Source organism: Oryza glaberrima, chromosome 2, assembly GCF_000147395.1.
Source record: "Oryza glaberrima chromosome 2, OglaRS2, whole genome shotgun sequence".
In the NCBI taxonomy this organism is placed as follows: Eukaryota; Viridiplantae; Streptophyta; class Magnoliopsida; order Poales; family Poaceae; genus Oryza; species Oryza glaberrima.
The window spans coordinates 17,717,422-17,737,756 of NC_068327.1; the positions used below are offsets into that span (position 1 = coordinate 17,717,422).

At 38.1% G+C, this 20,335-nt stretch overlaps 1 protein-coding gene across 1 annotated transcript; it reads left to right on the top strand.

Annotated features, from left to right (window-relative positions):
• Window positions 1-11,580: 11,580 nt before the first annotated feature.
• Window positions 11,581-12,757, top strand: LOC127761647 (uncharacterized). The gene has a single exon (XM_052285973.1). It carries the CDS (start codon window positions 11,974-11,976, stop codon window positions 12,334-12,336), a length of 363 nt encoding a protein of 120 aa, XP_052141933.1. The 5' UTR covers window positions 11,581-11,973; the 3' UTR covers window positions 12,337-12,757.
• The last annotated feature ends 7,578 nt before the right edge of the window (window positions 12,758-20,335 follow it).

Below are 20,335 nucleotides of genomic sequence, written 5' to 3' on the forward strand. Positions count from 1 at the left end.
TCACTTCTTATTAAGGTTTTTGTGACCGACACCTAGCTCTTTCCACATCACTCCACTGTTTGAGCAATTTCCACTCTCCTCCGGATCTGATCTATCTACTCGGCAATTCATCCGGTGACTTCACGGTCGCCAAAGAAGCCCCAAGAAGCATCAAACATTTCCGATGCGTATTTGTCCAATTGACACGTCGAAGGAATCAACGTTGGTCTCGCGAATCAGCCTAGAGTTATGGAATGGGTTTTGTCATTAGTCTATGTTTAGTACTTTTAATTAGTGTCCAAACATCTGATGTGACACGGGCTAAATTTAGTCCCTGATCCATCCAATTTTAGTCCCTGATCCATCCAGGGCCTTAGGACACAAATGAAGTCTCTACATCAAATTAAAATGAAAAGATAGTAAGATATGTTGCTTTTGTCACAGAGATGAAATCATCGAACATTTGTTCTTCCAATATCATTTATCTTGTCTGGTGTGGTCCATCATGTAGGATCGAACAAGACCAAACAAATCTACCATGGGGTGAATAGTAGGAACACAAAAAACCAAAAGCTTGTAGCGAAAATAAAAGTAACCTTCATAGTTGATGGAGATCTCGACGTAGTCGGTTTGACCACCGTGTACACATCGGTTTGACCGCCTCTACGCCCCCGGTCTGATCGGTATTGTCCGACCGGTCGGACCGCCGCTTCCTCGCCTTCTGCTGCTCGCCGTCGCCAGTCTGAGCGCTTGCTTGCCATCGGTTAGACCACCGCCGTCTCGCCAGTTAGACCACCAGTAGTACACTGGTCAAACTGTCGAGATCTAGAAAAACACATACCAATAAAACTCTTGAAAATAAATCAACTTTATTGCATCAATGTGTTTACAAAGTGCATCTAAAGCACCCCCCTCTCAACTCACGAGCTAGGATTGAAACCTCGAAGCAAACCCTAACTTTTCTCTCCCAAAAAGTCGATATCTTCTAGCTTCAACCCCTTATCTATTTATACCCATAACGTGGCTGCCCCTAGCCATGAATTCAACTCATACAAGAAGTCCTAATCCCCTAGGAAACCTTACCGTATAAGAAACAAACTTTACAAACTCCAATCTTTCCAAACATGTATTTTAATCCAAATTTAACTCTGCTTTCCATATGCAGACAACACCCACGTGTATGCCATATGGAAACTTTCACATCGACATGCATTGTTCTCTAACCTGAGCATCCCACGTGATATCCTTTACCATCTGGACTTCAAATTCCCCCAAGCCTAGTCCCGATCCATCACCGGCTATATTCCCATGGCCTCAAGCAACACCTGCACATGAACAACAAAGAAACTCTATATCTGAGTACAAGTTCGCACCAACTTAACTCACATCAGTACACAATAATATCACATGCAAACAGAAACCATTTAGAAGTTATAAACATGAAGCAATCTAGAAATCCCACGAAAACAACCCGAAACCGACTCCCACCTAGAGCCTGTCGGTCTGACCATCGAGCAACCTGGTCAGACTGCCCAGACACCTCCGGTCTGACCGACATGCACCACCCGGTCTAACCGGCAATAGTGCCGACCACCGCACTGTTTACCGTCCGAAAACACATCACCGTGTTTTCATAAACATTTACATGTGATAATTATTCATCACCACGATTAAATCATCACATAATTCTACATATAATTCATATGGTTTCTAATTTACAACCTCCTCGTAATGTTACTCATATGTTTAAGAATTGGTTTTTATGTGTTTCCAAAGAGATGAGAAAATCTATTTTTGATAGATACAACAACTATTTGTTGATCTATTTGGCTAAGTAGGAATAAGGGTTTTTTTTATAACATAATAGTATCTTCTCCTTTGCATGTTATTGTTTTAGTTACCTGGTGGCTACAAAATTCCTTCTAGATCAGCGGCTAGGTCCGTTTGAAGTTGATGCTGTCAAGAGGCCCGAATCTAAATCCAAAACGTGTAGAACTTTATCTCTTGTCATCTATGGACCAAAAGTGGCGTGGTGAGATGAAAGAAGACTTAGAGAAGGTCTTGGTTTGGTCCCCAATCAACTTCTTCAATCATCCATGTATTCCTTACGCTCGGTCTCTTTTCTTTCGCCCAAGGAAGTACCTCTACAAACAAAAACACACGAAACTCATTGTGTTGCAACGTTTGTTCAAATATATAATAAGTAAATCTAATATAGAACATATGCACCTTTAGTTGATTAATACAAAATGTCGTCATGGTTAGATCTGAGCTAGTTGTGTTCTCATCATGCCTCTCCTTTGTAAATATGTTGTTTTAGAACAGAAAGAGAAAGAGAAAGAGAGAAGAAATTATTTTTTCTCAAAAAAAAGAAGAAATTATTTGTGTCAGTATCAGACAGAACAGAACGGGTCGAACTGTCGAAGAAGAGAAGAGCTGTCTAGAGATTAATTAATTAATTGAGCAAAGTCAAACTCGGCCAGCATCGAATAAAGTATATTATTAGCATTTTGATTTTGACCCAGGAAAATGATCGATCGATCCAAGTCATTAAAACAAGCACGTGGACTTATTTAATAAATCAATTTTCTGCAGCTTACCAGTCCACTCGGCCTCTCTGTCAGGTGAGGCTGAGAGTCAGTTATTAGTGTCTACTCCTTTCATCTCACCAAGACTTTAAGAACTTTATTTTCTAAGACAGTTAATATATATATTGAAGCTACAAATACATTAGTAGAGTTTAGAAATGTAAGGGATAAATGTATTTAAGTTTGAAAAAGTAAATAAATTTTTAGCCTTTTAGTTTTATGTTGGTATATGTGAGATATATAAAAATAAAATCGTTTTAGGGCAGAGATAGTAGGTAGTTTTTGCCGCTGGTCGACCTTGACCACGGCAACACTATTGTACGCCTTTGTGTTATCTCGACAATTTTTTACACGTTATTTTCTCGATGAAAGCTGAGTGATTATTAGGACCACTACTGGAGAAATGATCTTTACTCGGTCGACTAATTTTCACAATAGTCCTGGATCTAGTAAAAACCGGGACTAAAAATTGTTTTTAATCCCGGTTATAAAATTTTTGATCTGGAGTAAAGATCATTTAGATCATTAGTCCCGGTTGGTACTACAAACCAGGACTAAAGATCTAATCTTTAGTCTCGGTTGAAGTTACTAATCGGGAGCAAATATTTTTCTCCCATCTCTGATCGGTTAAGTTCCAGACTAAATATTTAAAGATAAGATCATCCCTCTTCAACTCCCCTCAGATCCAAGCCGCCTCCTCCTCCCCTCCCCTCTCCTTCCCATTCTCCCCTTCCTCCTTCTCCCCTCTACTCCCCTCCTCCCTTCCCATCCGGCGGCCGGCAGACGGCCGGCGGCGGCCGTGCCGGGCAGCGCCGAGCAAGGCCGGCGGCGGCCTGTGGCGGGGGGCCGCGTGCGGTGGCAGCGGACAGGCGGTCGGCGGCCGGCGGCAGCGAGCGGCCATTTTTTTTTATAATTTGTGATTATTGAGATGCATAATTTTGTAATTCATTGGACATTTGTATGGATCTAAGATATATAATGTGTGATGTATTTGATTTGTTTTGTATTTTTTAGGATTTGTGATGTATTTAATTTGTGTGTATAAATAACTTCAAGATTTGTGATGTGGAGTTGGGATGTTATTTGATTTGGGGATTTGGGGTTTGATTTGGGTATGTGCATGCCACTCAATTCACGAGAAAATAAAAAAGAAAAAAAAAGAAAAGGGGACCTTCTGGACTGCCTCTCTTTAGTCCCGTTGATAAGAACAACCGGGACTCCTGGTTGTTGTTATCAACCGGGACTAAAGGTCATCTTTTGTCCCGGTTATTTCAACCGAGACTAAAGATACCTATTTTTAGTCCCGAATTGCTACTCTGGTTGAAAATCCAGGACTAAAAGGGGTTACTCCTAAGGTTTGTTCACCAGTGGACATCTATTATAGTGCCTGTATATGGTTGTCGCCACCACATAGCCAATAGATAGACTCATGTCGACAGCAAATGCTAATCTAGCCAAGATTTGTTGATGTACTAGAGTAGCCAAGATAAAATTGGGTTTTCCACAAATTAAATTAAAATGGTTTCATTTAACTTTTGGATTGATTTTGACAGTTAGAAATATTCTTGGAGAAAACATCGTGGATAGTTACAACTAGTCTTTAGCTACGTGCACACACTTCCTTCACATCACCTAGATTTTTTTTATTTTAAACATACAAATTAAATCTTAATTCGCACGGCATTACATTACTGAAAGAGAAGAGAGGAACATTGGCTACAATGCAGAGCAAGAAGGTTGCCAAGGAAAACAAAAGTAAAAAAAAAAATCCATCAGTCCCACGAAAAAAGATGTCAATAACATCACTGGAAACATTAAGGGTGTCTTTAAGGAGAAGGGGATTGGGGAGATTGGAAAGATACGCAAAACGAGGTGAGCCATTAGCACATAATTAATTGAGTATTAACTATTTTAAACTTCAAAAATGGATTAATATGATTTTGAGTATTAACTATTTTAAACTTCAAAAATGGATTAATATGATTTTTTAAAGCAACTTTCCTATAGAATTTTTTTTAAAAAACGCACCGTTTAATAGTTTGGAAAGCGTGCGCACGGAAAACGAGATACTTTTCTCTCTCAATCCCCTGGATCGCCCGCCCAGGAAGGAACGAAGCCTAAATCGTGTTGACTATACCTAGCACCGACACTGTTTCGAGTTCTCAATGGCGCAGCTGCTATTAAAATTTTTGAAAATGAAAATTTTTGATGGTAAGAGAAATGAAAATTTTTGAGTGTCACATCGGATGTTTGACCGGATGTCGGAAGGGGTTTTCGGACACGAATGAAAAAACTAATTTCATAATTCGCCTGGAAACCGCGAGACGAATCTTTTGAGCCTAATTAATCTGTCATTAGCACATCATGGACTAATCATGGACTAATTATGGCTAATCATGGACTAATTAGGCTCAAAAGATTCGTCTTGTGATTTACATGTAAACTATGCAATTAGTTTTTTCTTTTTATCTATATTTAATAATCTATACATGTATCCAAAGATTCGATGTGATGTTTTTAGGAAAAGTTTTTGGGAACTAAACAGCCCCATAATCTCAGTATTCTTGCGTCAAGTTTGGTATGTGATGTCATTCTCCGCTGTAGCTAGCCCATCTCACGAAGAGTTCGTTGGGGAGCAGGGTTTAACTTACCAGGGAAAGAAAGTTACACAAGTGAATAGTGAGAAAAATCAGATGGAATTTAACACAAAGTTAAATTTTTATTTCATTTATTTTGAGCTTGATGGGGGTTAAAGAATCATTGCCATTATCATACCACGGTGGTAACGTCAGTTATCACGGTAAATGATGGTAAGAGAAACTCTAGCTAGGGCAGGGTGAGACCGATGGTAAGGAAAACTCTAGCCAGGGGCCGGTGGGGCAGCTAGGGTTGCATCACCATTATTATTGGTTAAATGTAAATACTTCCCGTATATTTGGAACCTCAAAGTTTTTCAAATATAATTAAGGGATTTTATTAAAGCACAGATTGCACTACATCTCTGGTCTCTACTTTTAGCATACGTCTAAAATTTGCTAAATTACAAGCCATAAAAGAGTAGGTGACACCATGACATGAAAATTCCTGCTTCCCTCGGAAAATAAACTACTCATAGAAGGGGCAACACCTACGTACTATCCAAATCACATGAAAACATTTCAAACATATCTTGCATATTATAATTCTAGATCAACGCCTCGACCATCTAGTTGTTTAGATTATCCATGATATATAATAGATATGTATAAATAAAGCCGAAGGCCAAAACTGGTAGAGATTAGTCCAAAGTAATTGTGACGGCATACGATGACCTGCATCGAAAGCAACATATTAATGTCAATAATAAACCTGTGTCTTTGTCGCGCACATGGTCGCAAAGCAAATTAATTCTAAAAAGAGGCAAAACACATCTAATAGCTATGTATATATAGTTGGGTAATCTCCTTTTCATAATTAATTAAGCCTAAATTGGCATTGGCCATTGGGCATTGGCCCAGTCAATCGAGTGTGGATCAAGATCAAATACAGCAATTGTGAAAAAAGCAGGGACAAGGACGTACGTTATGCTGTGGAGTATATATGAAATGTTGGCTGCTTTATGCGTGCATGTGCATGGGTCTCCTTAATTGGCTGGGACCTATATAATTAACAACGGAGGTTTTGGAGCCTTGGGTTGTCATTCCATTTTCATTATATATCTTACAAAAAAATGCATCTCCTACTTAGTGAGAATGATATATATAGTTTAGGTTACTACTAATACGGATCATATATATAATTTACTCCCAAAATGCTCTTTTTGATTTCAGTTTCTGATTGAGCGTACGCACAGGTACGCTACCTTCATCTCTAATTAATAATGGGACTTAGCTCAATATAGAGCAGATAATTGAACAAAATATATATGGATTGTCAACTTGATTATAGAGATAAATTAAATGTTTTAAGAAATAAATTTAATATGTTATAACTTAAAACAATTAGTCTAAACAATATAATAGCAAAAAGTTTGTTGAGAAAATATATTTTCTAAGTGTGGAGCAAATAATCCGTTTCTCAATAATCCAAAAAAAAAACTCAGTATACGAGATATATTGCTGATAGATGCATAATTGAAAACCAGCTAATTAAAACAAAGCTGTAGTTAACTAAAATGTGGCACGAATAACAAACTTTATACTACATGGCAAAAGTTATATCGTTGTGCAAGAGAGTAAAACTAAAATTGAAAAGATAATTATATATAGGTGGTATTTTTTTACTAAAAATGAAGATATAGTTAAAGCACAAAAAATAAACTATCAGTGCATGATTATTTGAGTTTTAATTATTATAAGTTCAAAAAATAATCAAATCTTCTATTATATACTAAAAGTCCATTAAACTTCCTACAAACGCTCTCATGCTGCCACGTGGCACTCTACAAATACTCCTATGCCGCCACGTGGCGCTCTAATAAATTTAGAGAAATTAAAACAAATCTAACCGTTAGTTTTCATTTAATCTGGTCGACCCATATTTTTAACATTGGATCTCTAAAAGAAATAACCAATTAGATTTATTCTTAATGGCCCACATATATAGATGCCCACATACGTGCATGAACGCACGTACTTCATGCACCGGCCCCACGCTCCTCTTTTCTTTTTTTTTCTTTTTCACTCATATCTATTATATATACTAAAATTCCACTGAATTTCCTACAAAACCTAATTAACTATTCTAGCCCATAGGTATTATTAATTCAGCCTATCTCTTCTCCACATTATAAAAATTGAAGATGTTTTTGCCATCGATTACGTACTTCGTCCGACTTATTACCATGTAAGCTTATTTTTCTGTCCGATTTTCTTTTTCACCGCGCGCGTGTACGTTGTGCCTGTATTTTTTTCTTTATCCGATTCTCTTCCCATGCATTCCAAATCATGTGGCGTCTAGGCCCATGTCGGAGCCTCCGCCGTCTCCTCGCTTGCCCACCTCATTGGAGCCTCTGTGAAAAAAACAATAGGAGGCCGGTTGCAACCTCTGGATGGTCGACGCGTGGATAAACAGCCTATCCAACGGCTGGGCGATCGGCTCCAGACAGCCCATCCAACAGCTGGGCGATCGGCTCCAGGCGAGCGTGTTATTCCGCGTAATTCACCGGATCTCCATTGTCAACGTTTTTATCTTGAGTTTTGTAGATTCACTCTAATTTTGATAAAAAAATAAAAGAAGAGATCGAAGGTATCAAAAGCCCTCTAATTTTGGGATCGAGAAAGATTCGAAAGATTAGATTGATTCACCGGATCTCTATTGTCACCTTTTTATCTTGAGTTTTGTTTATCTTGAGTTTTGTGGATTTGCTCTAATTTTGATAAAAACGGAAAGAAGAGTTTTGGGAGATCGAGAAAGATTCGAAAGATTAGATTGGATTTGATGAGAAGGAGCAGATCCGTATCTTACAGGCACGCGACTGTCTTATGAAGGTTGAAGAGAGTTAGGCCTGCAGCGGGTCAAAGAGAGGCAGACCAAGCAGAGGGAGGCAATGGGCTGGGCTGGAATTGAAAAGTATATAATGATAAAAATGTTTTTTACCCGTTGCAATGCATGGGCATTTTTCTGGTATATGTAAAAATATATGTACGCACCAGTAATATATTATGGGTATTATTTAGTATGTTGGGTCCGACGTCCCTCCTTTTTTTTCTTTTTCACTCACACGACATAAACCCAAATTAATAATTTCAACTCATAGTTGTAAAAGTATATGTTTTTTCATGTTGTATTCTACTAGACACATGTCATCAAAATATCCATAAAAAATCTAAATAAATGAATAATATACATTATATGTATATCACTTAATTACATGCGTTGTTAAATTGGACGTGTATTTTCAAAAAAAAAAACTCCACTTATGAATAGCATTCTAAAAAAATTACTTACTCCCTACTTAAAAGTACTAATATATTGAAATGAGATTAGTAAAATTATAATGTATTATGTGTTTTATTTATTTATATATTATTCAAAATTAAATATCAAATATATTAGTTTGACACCGTGTTGTTGTCCTTTATCTCCTACTTTAGACTTCATTCGATCAAGCTCATTTGGTGTGCTTATCCAGGGCACTCGGAAAGATCCAAGTCATTAGCAAGGATTGATTGAATACTAAAATTAAAAATGAAAATAAATTTATTTCATTTTTTAAAAATAACATATATAAACACTGTTTACAAGACACGCATCGCATAATATATATACCGTTTAGCAGTTTGGGAAACATGCTCGACATAAATAAGGAAGTAGCCAATCTGATAAGCACTTTAGAACATAGCCTTAAATGCTTTACTTAGGTACTAAAACATTAATACATATTGTACAATATATTTGTATACTTGGTCAATCGTAGCCTAAAATATCAAACATATGTCATCACTGATCCCCATGTATGTAAGTTCTATATACAAGCCACTATCCACTGGTCGCTAAATAATATTATTTACGAGGTATCCATGCACAATGCACTTAACAATTAACTGATATCCAATGAGCACGTGTGTTATCCAACACCGAAGATAAATGGTAGAAGATGCAAATGATATATAGTTGAGTACAAGTAGATTACAACTATGAGTAATGTCATTCTCACACTTTTACAAACGCTTCTATGATGTCACGCCTAATAAATTAGAGAGAATAAATGAAAAATTATATAAAAAGATAAACATCAATCCATCAATTTACACTTAAATTGATGATCCATGATTTTCAGCCATTAAATTAAATTATATACATTAAAGTAATCCTTCTATCCTAAAAACCATATAATCTGTCTCTACATACGTACACATCTCCTATATAAGTACGTACACAAGAGATATAAAAAGAAAAAGAAGGAAGAGTGTCTAAGATTTTTCCTAAATTGAGGATATATGAACATAGCGACCCCTCTTAGCGAGGTGGTAAAACAAGCCATGCCACGGCGCTGCCTCACGCCACCCATTGCTTCACTCTCTTCCCGTCAATTTTCTTGAAAGTATTTATTTTAATAACAATGTAAAAGGCAATCATATGAGCTCATAAAAATATGTGCAGATGCACACTATGAATACATTCGTGCACCATATCCCTATGTTAGAAAAATATTTGTTCTGAAAAAGGAAAAAACAAACATATGTACGAGAGACTACTATTCGCTAGAAAAAGACATACATATAACTACATTATATCTATTTTTATGTCGTTATCATCCAAACATTGTTAACAAATTAGCACAAATTTAAACACATATTAACCCCCACGTACATGCATAGCTGAATTAGATGCATAATACAAGAAAAAAAAAAGAATATTAAAACTTATATTATCTTGTAAGTTAGCAAAGGATCTCTGCATGAACAAATATTTTTTATGTGGTCCTGATCACTGAAGCTATTAGATAGTCCATCATAATAGTCGAATGATCAACCCTGCTAATTTTTTTTAAAAAAAAACATTTATATCTACACCTACTAAAATTTATTACTATTGATTAACATTTATATCTACTCTATACAATAGATCAACTCAAGACATAAAAAAAAACCCTTTTTTACTACCTCCATCTTCTTTCACTCATTCCCTATTGCAAGTATGGATCTCAACTGGCTATGTTGTAGTAATTAGTTGTAGTAATTATACAGGAGTATGCATTATTCAGTTAAGGTGGTCCGAGTAAGAGTTTACCGTTGACAATAAAGCTTAACTGGCCTACTTACCAATAAAATTATGCTCCACGCTCGTCTTGAGAAGCAATACTATATCAATGCAGGGACCCATGAGTCAAGGCATTAGAGAAAAATCCTTAGCGGCTATAGTCAGCTTCACCCGATCGTTAGAATAGCATTCATATATAGGTTTAATTGTTTTATCCTATTAATTGTAGAAGTGGTATTTTTAAATATGAGATAAAACGGCGTGGAATGGACGGAACCCTAACGGCGATGGTATTTTTGGGACAAAATCGCTTGTACGATGGTATTTCTTGGAACTCACACTTGTCGATGGTATTTCTGGGACTTGACGCTTGTCAATGGCATTTTATGGATTATCTCTTTAAATATTTATTTATAGATTTGGACACCTGTGAGACATGGGTATTTGGGTATGATGTGGAGATTAACTTTTTAGGTATTAATGATGTATTGGGTTTATTTTTGGATACAACTGCAATTCCATCTATTAAAAAGACACTCATATTTCAAGACAATGATAATAAGTTATGGTGAATGGTGAATTTATATATAACCGAGATAAAGTGATTTTTGGTTGGATATGATAGGCATTATGATCATTTTGTATATATCAAAATCTATGGTCTATTTCTTATAGTGAATATGGTGGGATATGGTTTCTTTTAGTATTCTTTTTATAGATAATAAATAAATTGATGCGCGGGCTTAACTATAAAAATATGCTACACCATTAATACCCGGTCCCACATCTTATACACAAATAACGTTTTGAAGTCCGTGTTGCAGCTGGCTACAAATCTGTAGCCCGCTTTCTCTCTCTCTTTCTCTTTTCTTCTCGATATGTGGTTATAGTTGGCTTATAGTCTGCTATTGTACCTAGTTTTATATAAAAAATTTTCGCACGTAATATACTAGTATATATTTAGCAGTTTGAAAAATATCCTAATAAAATATTGAGGTAAAATCTGTATGTTAATCCGAACGATAACCAAAAGAGCAGTGAATACGTGTTTGGCACGATCAAACTAATAGTACACTTGCAACAAATACCATCGCGACAAATATATTTTCATACAGTAGAAAAACTAGGGTTCTAAATCACTAGAGATCGAACCGAACCTTCGTCCCCGGCCGGTGGCCATATATGCCAAAATCCCCGGCAGCTAAGCTAACAAGGTATAGCCAGGTGCGTGCATGTATAAAGCAGAAACACGGCTCTCCAGCCGTACACAACTCTCACCAAAGAGTAACCAACTCCGCAAGCCAGAGGTAACAAGGCGGACACGCCTTCCCCGCCTCGCTACCCTCCAAAAACTCGATCTCTCCTACCACCCACCGCTAGCTTACTGCTGCCGTCGCGCCGCGCGCCACGCAACCCATATATCCTCCTTCACACGCGCGCGGAAGAGAGAAAAAAAAAATCCTACAAACCCGAGACGCGCCGGCGCTCCCTCGCCCACAAAAAACCGTAAAAAACCAACTACTCCCTCCTCCATCGCTCGCACGCACGCACGTCGCCTCCCTCTCCTACACACGCTCGCCCGCCTCTTCCCCGCCAAACAAACCACCCCCCAAATCTTTTCCTCCCTACCCACTATATACGCCAAGAAAACGCATACAAACAACTCCTCTTCTCCTTCCTAGCTTCCTCCCCTTCCTCCTCCTAGTTCGTGGACACTAGTACGATGGTTGGGCCGATCGTGATAGCGTCGGCGGGGCTGGGGATGCTGGCGGGGGTGGCCATGGCGAACCGGACCATGGGCGGCGGCGGCGACGGGCGGCAGCTGCCGGCGGCGTCGAGGTGGGACGCGCGGCCACGGTGCGCCACGTGCGGCGGCAGCGGCCGCGTCGACTGCCTCTGCAACCGCTGGTCCGACGGCGACTCCGGCTGCCGCACCTGCGCCGGCTCCGGCCGGATGCCCTGCCGCAGCTGCGGTGGCTCCGGCACCGGCAGGCCGCTCCCCGCCCGCCTCATCGCCCGCGGCCACCACCACCACCACAACCCGCCGCCGTCGTCAGCGCCGGGACGAGGCGGTGACTACAGCTGATGATAGCCAAGCCAAGAAGACAAAAAAGTATATATATGTACATGTCCATATTCATGTGTGGATCTTGATTATATATATACATATATGTATATATGTATCGATCTTCATCGTCGATACTGCTTGCTCATCTACAAGATCGACTATGCATATGTTCTTGTGTTGTTCGAGTTGGGATTGTTAAGTTGAATTTACACAACTCAAGAAGATGTGGGGAAAGAAAAAGGAGCTGGGGCGAGAAGCCGACAACTGCAGGTTCATCAAGTTAGAGGCCATGGAGAGATGAAGATAGGGGGATAGCTAGCTAGCTAGGCAAGTGATCAGTTTTGTTGGCCAAGGGAAAGTTGTAGTTCATTGTTGTGGCTGTAATATATATGCATAGAATTCGTTATTATAAAGATTAATTTCCAGATTTGGATCTTCATGATGAGCTCTTTCTTCATCTCCTTGCATATATATAGGTGGTGTCAATTTCTTGTTCAGCTTATAGCATATGTCATCTACCAAATCTTTCTGCATATAGTGCATATGCTAGGTGCATAATTTTCTAATTAATCCTTGTACTTGCACCTCTAATATGTGTCTGTCATCTACCAGATCTTTCTGCTATACTGTAGTTTTACTGCGTAAATTTGCAAAAGTTCAATTTCTTGTGCCTTTCAGATGACGCACAGAATTTTTTTTCTAGTACTCCTTATGAATGCAAAATGAGTCAACTGCGGGAGCATCGAGAGCACGCTTTGTGATCTAAATTGTGTGCCTACAGAGATCTAACTAGTATGAGATTTTGAGGGTTCACCATCACTCAGTATTTTTAAACTAAACTATAGCTAGAAATATAGAGCTTGATCATGACATGTTTAGCATGTGTAAACTTGAAAAGCTATTTCATAAGAAAATCTCAAAGACCACATAGAACATTACTATACAATTTTGCATAAATTTCCCAGCAAGAGCTCATGCAAGTCGGAATAAACAAAACCGTCGGCACAAACTATCCTTTTTATATTTTGAAATTTGGATTAATTAATTATAGTCACCTTCTACAGAATTAAATACACACAAGATTGACTATTCATATATATAGTCGCTCGTTTTTTTAATGCATGTATATCTTTTATTTATTTGTGGTTGAAACAACTCATGGATGACGATCGCCAGCATGATGAAATTAATGAATAATAATGAAAATTATAAATGGGCAGTATGGGTTGGAGATCAATGAATCATCAGCAACACTTGGATGGCTACAGAGAGCTAGCGATGCACCACGAGATTTGAAGGAAAAGATCCCTTCCTTATAGTATACCTGCATATAGATACAGATATTGTAGGACAATCTCTTGTCGGAAGCAACTTGTTCTCTGTCTGTGAGCTGATATTTGGTCCCCTCTTCCTGGTGGAGTTCAAGAACACGAAAAGAAAAAAGATCAGAGCTGGAGGCGCTTGTGAGCCACACGTTGAATGGATAAGCTAAGCTAGGTGCGTGCCAAATGACAAGAATTGTGTAACGAAATTATACAGGGATACATGACAATATATAGATGCAGAGTGTGTGCGTCTATAGCGCTCTACATATACTAAAAATTTCTTACAAACTTTTTACTGATGAAAAATCTCAACCGCTTGATTAAATCAACTGGAAGTTCTAAAAAGTCAAGATTTAATTGCAACATGACCCAATAGCATTAACTTGTACAAAGTTAGTACAAACAGTATAGTACGTATATCTTTTCCCATAATTTTTTTGGAGGAACCTACAATAAATTGATATTAAGAGAATTTGTACATCATATATATCATCTTATAGGTATATATACACATTCTAACGACTGAAAAAATAAACAGCCTTAATAGAACTCATGGGCCGGGAATTATACTGATGGTCTAATTTGATCACAATGGTTTTTTTTTGTTGTAAAAGGTTTTAAAATTTTTATGGCATATATAACTAGTTATAACATCTCATCGATCCTTTCTCACCGTGTAAATGTGTAATGTTTTCATGTCAACTTACCTAAATCGATCCTCTCTCACTGCAGTCCCAATCAAAGCTAGCTAACTCTGCCAGATCTTTGGGTAGCTAGTGTGAGTTTGATTAGCTAGCTGCAGGCTGCACGGACGAGTGTACTGAGACATGCTGAGTAAGCAAATATGTACGCATGGCCGGGCCAAGCTTGCACTGGAGGCAAATCAAGAAGAGTTTCTTTTTTTTTTCCTTGTGGTTTTCTCTTATGTTTTGAGACATGTAGTATAGTTACTATCCTGTAAAAGAAGAAGAAAAAATTGTGGCCTTGCCTTTGAGGCTTGGACCGCGGCCGGATAGTGAGTGTGTACGATGCATCCATACTAGAACTCTGTCTCTCGACTAATCATTTTTTTCAAAACAAACTCCACTAAAAGTCTAGAACCATATATATATGTAAGGAAAAAGTCCATATATATATATATATATATATATATATATATATATATATATATATATATACCATTCTCTGAACATGTCAAAATATGCAGTAGGAGCAAATATAGCCGGCACAAGGAAAGAGATTGATGGAGTTTCGTCCCTCGCCAGGCAAAACATGTGTGTATATATGCAGCTGCAGGAGAGCAAAGCTCAAAGCCAAAACTAGGCCGGTTTGTCAACTGTTACAGGTGGGCAGGGGTTTCGTTTGTAGCTGAAGCCTTTGAAGGCCAGGCTTGACTTTGCTGTGGTTGGCCGCTGGACGGCCGGGTCGTCAGGCAACCTATAGCCTTGACACGGTCTTCACCAATCGAAGCACTGCACACCGACCGGTTCGTCGTCATAACGTCCCAGCATCGATGGATGGATCGATCGATCTGTCCAATATTCTTTTATTCATTCACTCATCACTCATCCACCGAGCTAGCTACTGGGGTCACTGCGAATAGTCGTATGCCGACTTCATTATATTACCCTCGCCATCACTTTGCTTTCAGAGTTTCAGAGATCTACTTTTACGGTCATTCTCAAGCATAGAGATTTTGTTGGCTACGGAGTAATCGTGATGGAGTAAATTTATCATTTATGGCGCTAGCGATTTATCAGGTCAGTTGTTCTTTTTTTTTTATCTGTCATACTCTATAGGCTATGTAGTAAGGTTGTGTTCCTACGTGCAACTTGTTTTAGCTTTTCGCTGGTTCGTAAAATGAGCTGAGCAACAATTCTTTCTTAGTTAATGTTTATTGTTATGTAATATATGATAAAATGAAATATTTAAAATTAGAAAGGTGAAATAAATAAGATATGGCTCGTTAACGAGCCTAACGAGGGCTACTCTTTTAGTTTATTAAGACCAACGAGCCGAGTGAAGCTGGCTCGTTAAGATATCGAGCTTAAATTAAACTGAGCCTTAACGCGAGCCGAGCTAGCTAGCTTGTTATCCAGTATCCACCTCTAACCAAGAAGAAAATAATTTTATTTTATTAATAGATCCAAGAATAAAAAATAGTAATCATAAAATTATATATATAATCTATGCTAACATTTCATTTGTTTCACTACTTATTTTGTTAATTTAATAATATTGAAATTCGAAATTAATAACTAGACAATTCAGAATTAAGATATATCGATTAGTACAATGTTTGGAGTCTAAACTATAGTTTTTCACTAATAGAAGTAATAATTATGCAATTTAAAATTAGTGACTTTAAATTTTGGAATTAATAAGTATTGTTGGAACAAAATCCAACAACAATACTAAGTGTTAGAAACATTTGGGGTGGAGGAAAGGAGTAGTGTAAGATGCAGCTAACCAAGAGACTTTTCGGTAGCAGAAAACTCCATTATACGGTATAACTGTTGACCCGAAAAACACACATTAATTGGCCTGGGAGGTCTGCTTAGCTCCTGTGCAGGTCCAAAAATTGATGAGATGAGGACGTGCCAGTCAGTTATTCTGCAACTGACAAGATATGTAAACAGTAGATCAAATTGCCGATCGGCTGAGAAGCCGATGGAGTAGTTCCAACCAATGCCGATTCCAGCCGATATCGATATCAGCCGATAGCGATAGGGTTTTGAGTTATCGGCTATATGTCCAATGTATATAATAATATGAAGGCAATCGACTGATGATAATATAATATAGAAATATAATCTAGTAGAAACCAATCGGCTAACAATGACATGATAGAATAAGCACTGATCCGACGGCTAAAGCGTACATCAGCTGGAGGTCTGATGTCATGAAATCCACAAGATTAGATTAAACAGTGAAACCTTTGTTACGATCGGCTAAACCCAACTTGTATGTAATCCTTATAAGCCGATGCAACGTCCAGATAACTTATCGGCTAGCACCCCAATAAAACACTAGCATGAACCTATCGGCTTAACAAGATTCATATTATCAATAACAATATGGTAGGTCGAACCTAACCGATGCAGCACGAGAATGTATATGATAATCTAATACTCGATGAGCCGATAGATCTATCTAATGTGATGGATATGACAAATCTATTTAGAACAACATTATGATTGTAGAGATATATCGGCTAAGACAGAAGATCGGACCTAACCGAGACAGTTCCAACTAAACCGATGCGTCACTAAAAACAATGTAATTAGAGATAGAATTGAGATATCAGGTAGGAAAATATATCAACCAAACCAGAGCGATCCAAGAGATCGAAGCGATGCAGCCTTGAACAACACCAATGTAGCCAACAGATTCACCAGGGCCGGCGGAACGTAGGACTTATCCCTTCGCCGGAGATCGAAAGCCGATGCAGCCCCGCGTTAGGTGCCAAGTTCCATCGGATGATAAGTAAAAACCTCGGTAAAAAGGGTGGCGATGCGCCGAGAGTAGTTTTTATTGATCGAGAGATTGATAGATTACAATGACCCCGGGTGAACATATTTATACCCATAGGGAGATACCAGTCCTTGTCGGACAAGAAAGAAACTAAGGATAAAAAGGAAAAGATAAAATCCTTATAGGACACTAAACACACTTTCCTAAAGATAAAAGGAAACTAACAAACTATTCCTAATTAATAGATAACTTGCCATGCCGCATCCTCTTTGAACTCGGTCTCTTCTGGATAAGCTTCCTTTAGTAGATCAATTTCCTTAATCGAATATAGCAAGAATCCGACAACTGACGACTTGATAACTCTCATCGGCTAATCTCAGGACTTCGAAGCCGATGATTACTCCGGGCTTACCAAATTTACATTATTGCTTCTAACCAATGACCTTATTACCTTAAGACATTCGGGCAGCTTGTCTAGCTGACAGGTGGGGCCCTCTTGAGGGCGCTCTATTACAAGCACTAGATGTTTAAACTAGGTCCATCATGATGATGGGCCAACTAACTATCCAGGAAACCTGAGCTGGATTCTTGAGCCTTTTGAGGTCTTCAAGGCCTCGAAGTGAGGCGGACGGTTGGTGGGAGCATTGAATGCTTCCAATCTTTGTTACTAGTTAAACCGAAGTCCTTGAGGTTCAGTTCCCTTGTCCTCAATCCATCTAGAGGCCATTCGAGAGGTTGGCATCGAAAGCACTTGATGCTGCAAAAAAGTGATACCTTACGACCCGCAGCCTTCACACCAGGCTCCACGGAGTGCCTCAGGCCTCTCCGGAGGATCCTTACTGTTAGAGCGGAGACAGCTAGCTAGGGGATCTCCTCTGGCCTTCCCCCAACAAGTACCAATTTACTTATAATTGGAATTTATATTCAGTATATTGCTTAATTAATTTAATATTTTTCAAAAAAAAATAGAATTAATAGGTACCCATCGATCTTACTCCATTTGCAGTCTCGGTTATAGCATATTAGCAATTTTGAGGATCTAATAATTAAGAAATTTGAAGTTAATAAATATCGACTTGAGGCTTTATTTTGGTTCATTTAGTAATGTGATTGCGCCAACGTGAGGTGCAAAGGCTGTAATGTTTCTTCCATTATCTAAATATTTGACATGTATAAAGTCAAAAGTTTGACATGTATAAAGTCACATCATCAAGAAAATATTAGCCTTTGGATTTTTCTCATGCTTTGATCTCAACCATTCATGTCTCATGCTCATTTACAACCCACTTAATATAGTTATTACTGTAAATCTCAAAATCCATTAAAACCATACATGTCACCTAGATAAATTAATTATAGCCATTGAATTCTTCACATGTTTGGTACATAACAATTTGTGTGTAATATACACTCGCAATTCCACATCACCTATTATCAAGCTTAAAATATTGTCCTTTTACATATTATAAATTATTTTCTTCAAGGTTTTTTAAGTATTTCTAAACTTTTCCACTGCAATGCGATGGGTAACCACTAGTATAACATATTTGGTCACTGGCTCACCGCCTTCGAGTGATTTGACGGGGAACATCTTAAGTGAAAGTTGAGTAGTAAGCTATTCCACCAAAGATCTCCTTTGCTTATTGCTCAGTGCTTTGGGTTTTATATTGTATTTGATATTTTACATGCTAGATCAACAATGAGGTTGGATGGCTATGGTTATTATTTGAGTTCTATTTGAGACCCTAAATTGGAGTCTACCCTTCCTCGTTATTGTAAAAGAGAAGGCAATAAACGGAAAGTCTAATGCGCGATTGATCACTACCGCGATCGGGTAGCGATCACCACCTCTCCCCCTCCCTCCCTCCACGTTTCCATTTTTGGCACCGCATTACTTTCCTATTTTAGTAAATTTATGCACCTAAAGTTTATACACCTAAAGTTTATAGACCCAAAGTTTATAAATGAAAAGTTTATATATCTGATTCAAATTTAAATTTGAATTCAAATATTTTTTATAGTATTTCTATACATTTAAAGTTTATATACCTGTTTATAGACCTAAAGTTTATAAGTCAAAAGTTTATATACCCGTTTCAAATTTGAATTTGAATTATATCCGATTCAAATTTGAATTTGAATTCAAATATTTTCTATATATAGTATTTTTATACATCTAAAGTTTATACACCTAAAGTTTATAGATCCAAAGTTTATAAGTCAAAAGTTTACATACCCGATTCAAATTTGAATTTGAATTATATCCGATTCAAATTTGAATTTGAATTCAAATATTTTCTATATATAGTATTTCTATACATCTAAAGTTTATACACCTAAAGTTTATAGACCCAAAGTTTATAAATCAAAAGTTTACATACCCGATTTAAATTTGAATTTGAATTCAAATTTTTTATATATAGTATTTCTATACATAAATTTTTCTAACTTTTTGTTTTTTAATTTTTTTTACTGTAGTAAGAAGAGAAGAAGAGGAGGAAGAGGGGAGAGAGAGGGGGGAGTAGGGGGACGGGCGGGTGATCGCTGGGCATTAGGCGTGCCCGGCAATAAAGCACACTAGACTAGCTAGAGAGTCCTTAATTCAGACGCAAATACCAAATAATTGTTGTTACCTCGTTAGGAAACAGAGGTATCCAAGTACCCCAACATAACCTTATTATAGCATCGCAAGTAGCACAGCAGCAGTCGCAGCCTAGCATAGTACACTACTACGGTACACGCACACATGTTCCTGCTATTCTGGAACACTACACTAGCTAGAGCTTTGCATCAGTGCATGCACACACGCAGCAAAGCCCGAGTAAAGTGGCCAAGTACTAGGTACTTACCCAGCTTGGAACGTTCCATCCTCCCAGCTTCTGATCCTCTCCTCCATCTCCTCTCTTCTGGTGTCACACGTGTATTATCTCTGGTTCTCGCTACATGCTTGTCTCCAAGCTTGTCACTCTCTCTCTTTCACAGGGTTCGTTTTTTTTTTTTCCTTTTAAAGAGAAGTCTTCACACCGTTTTTTTTTTAAGCGAATGCATGGAGGCTCTGCTGCTCGATCGGTTTCTCCATGGGCTGATGTACTGGGAATGGTCGATCACAAGTTCACAACCCAGACATGGGCTCTTTGAGCTAGTTCCTCGGCCCAACAGGAAGATCCATAGCCGGTTCCTCCATAGCCCGCTAGTACATCGCGCAAAATTTGTGGGGG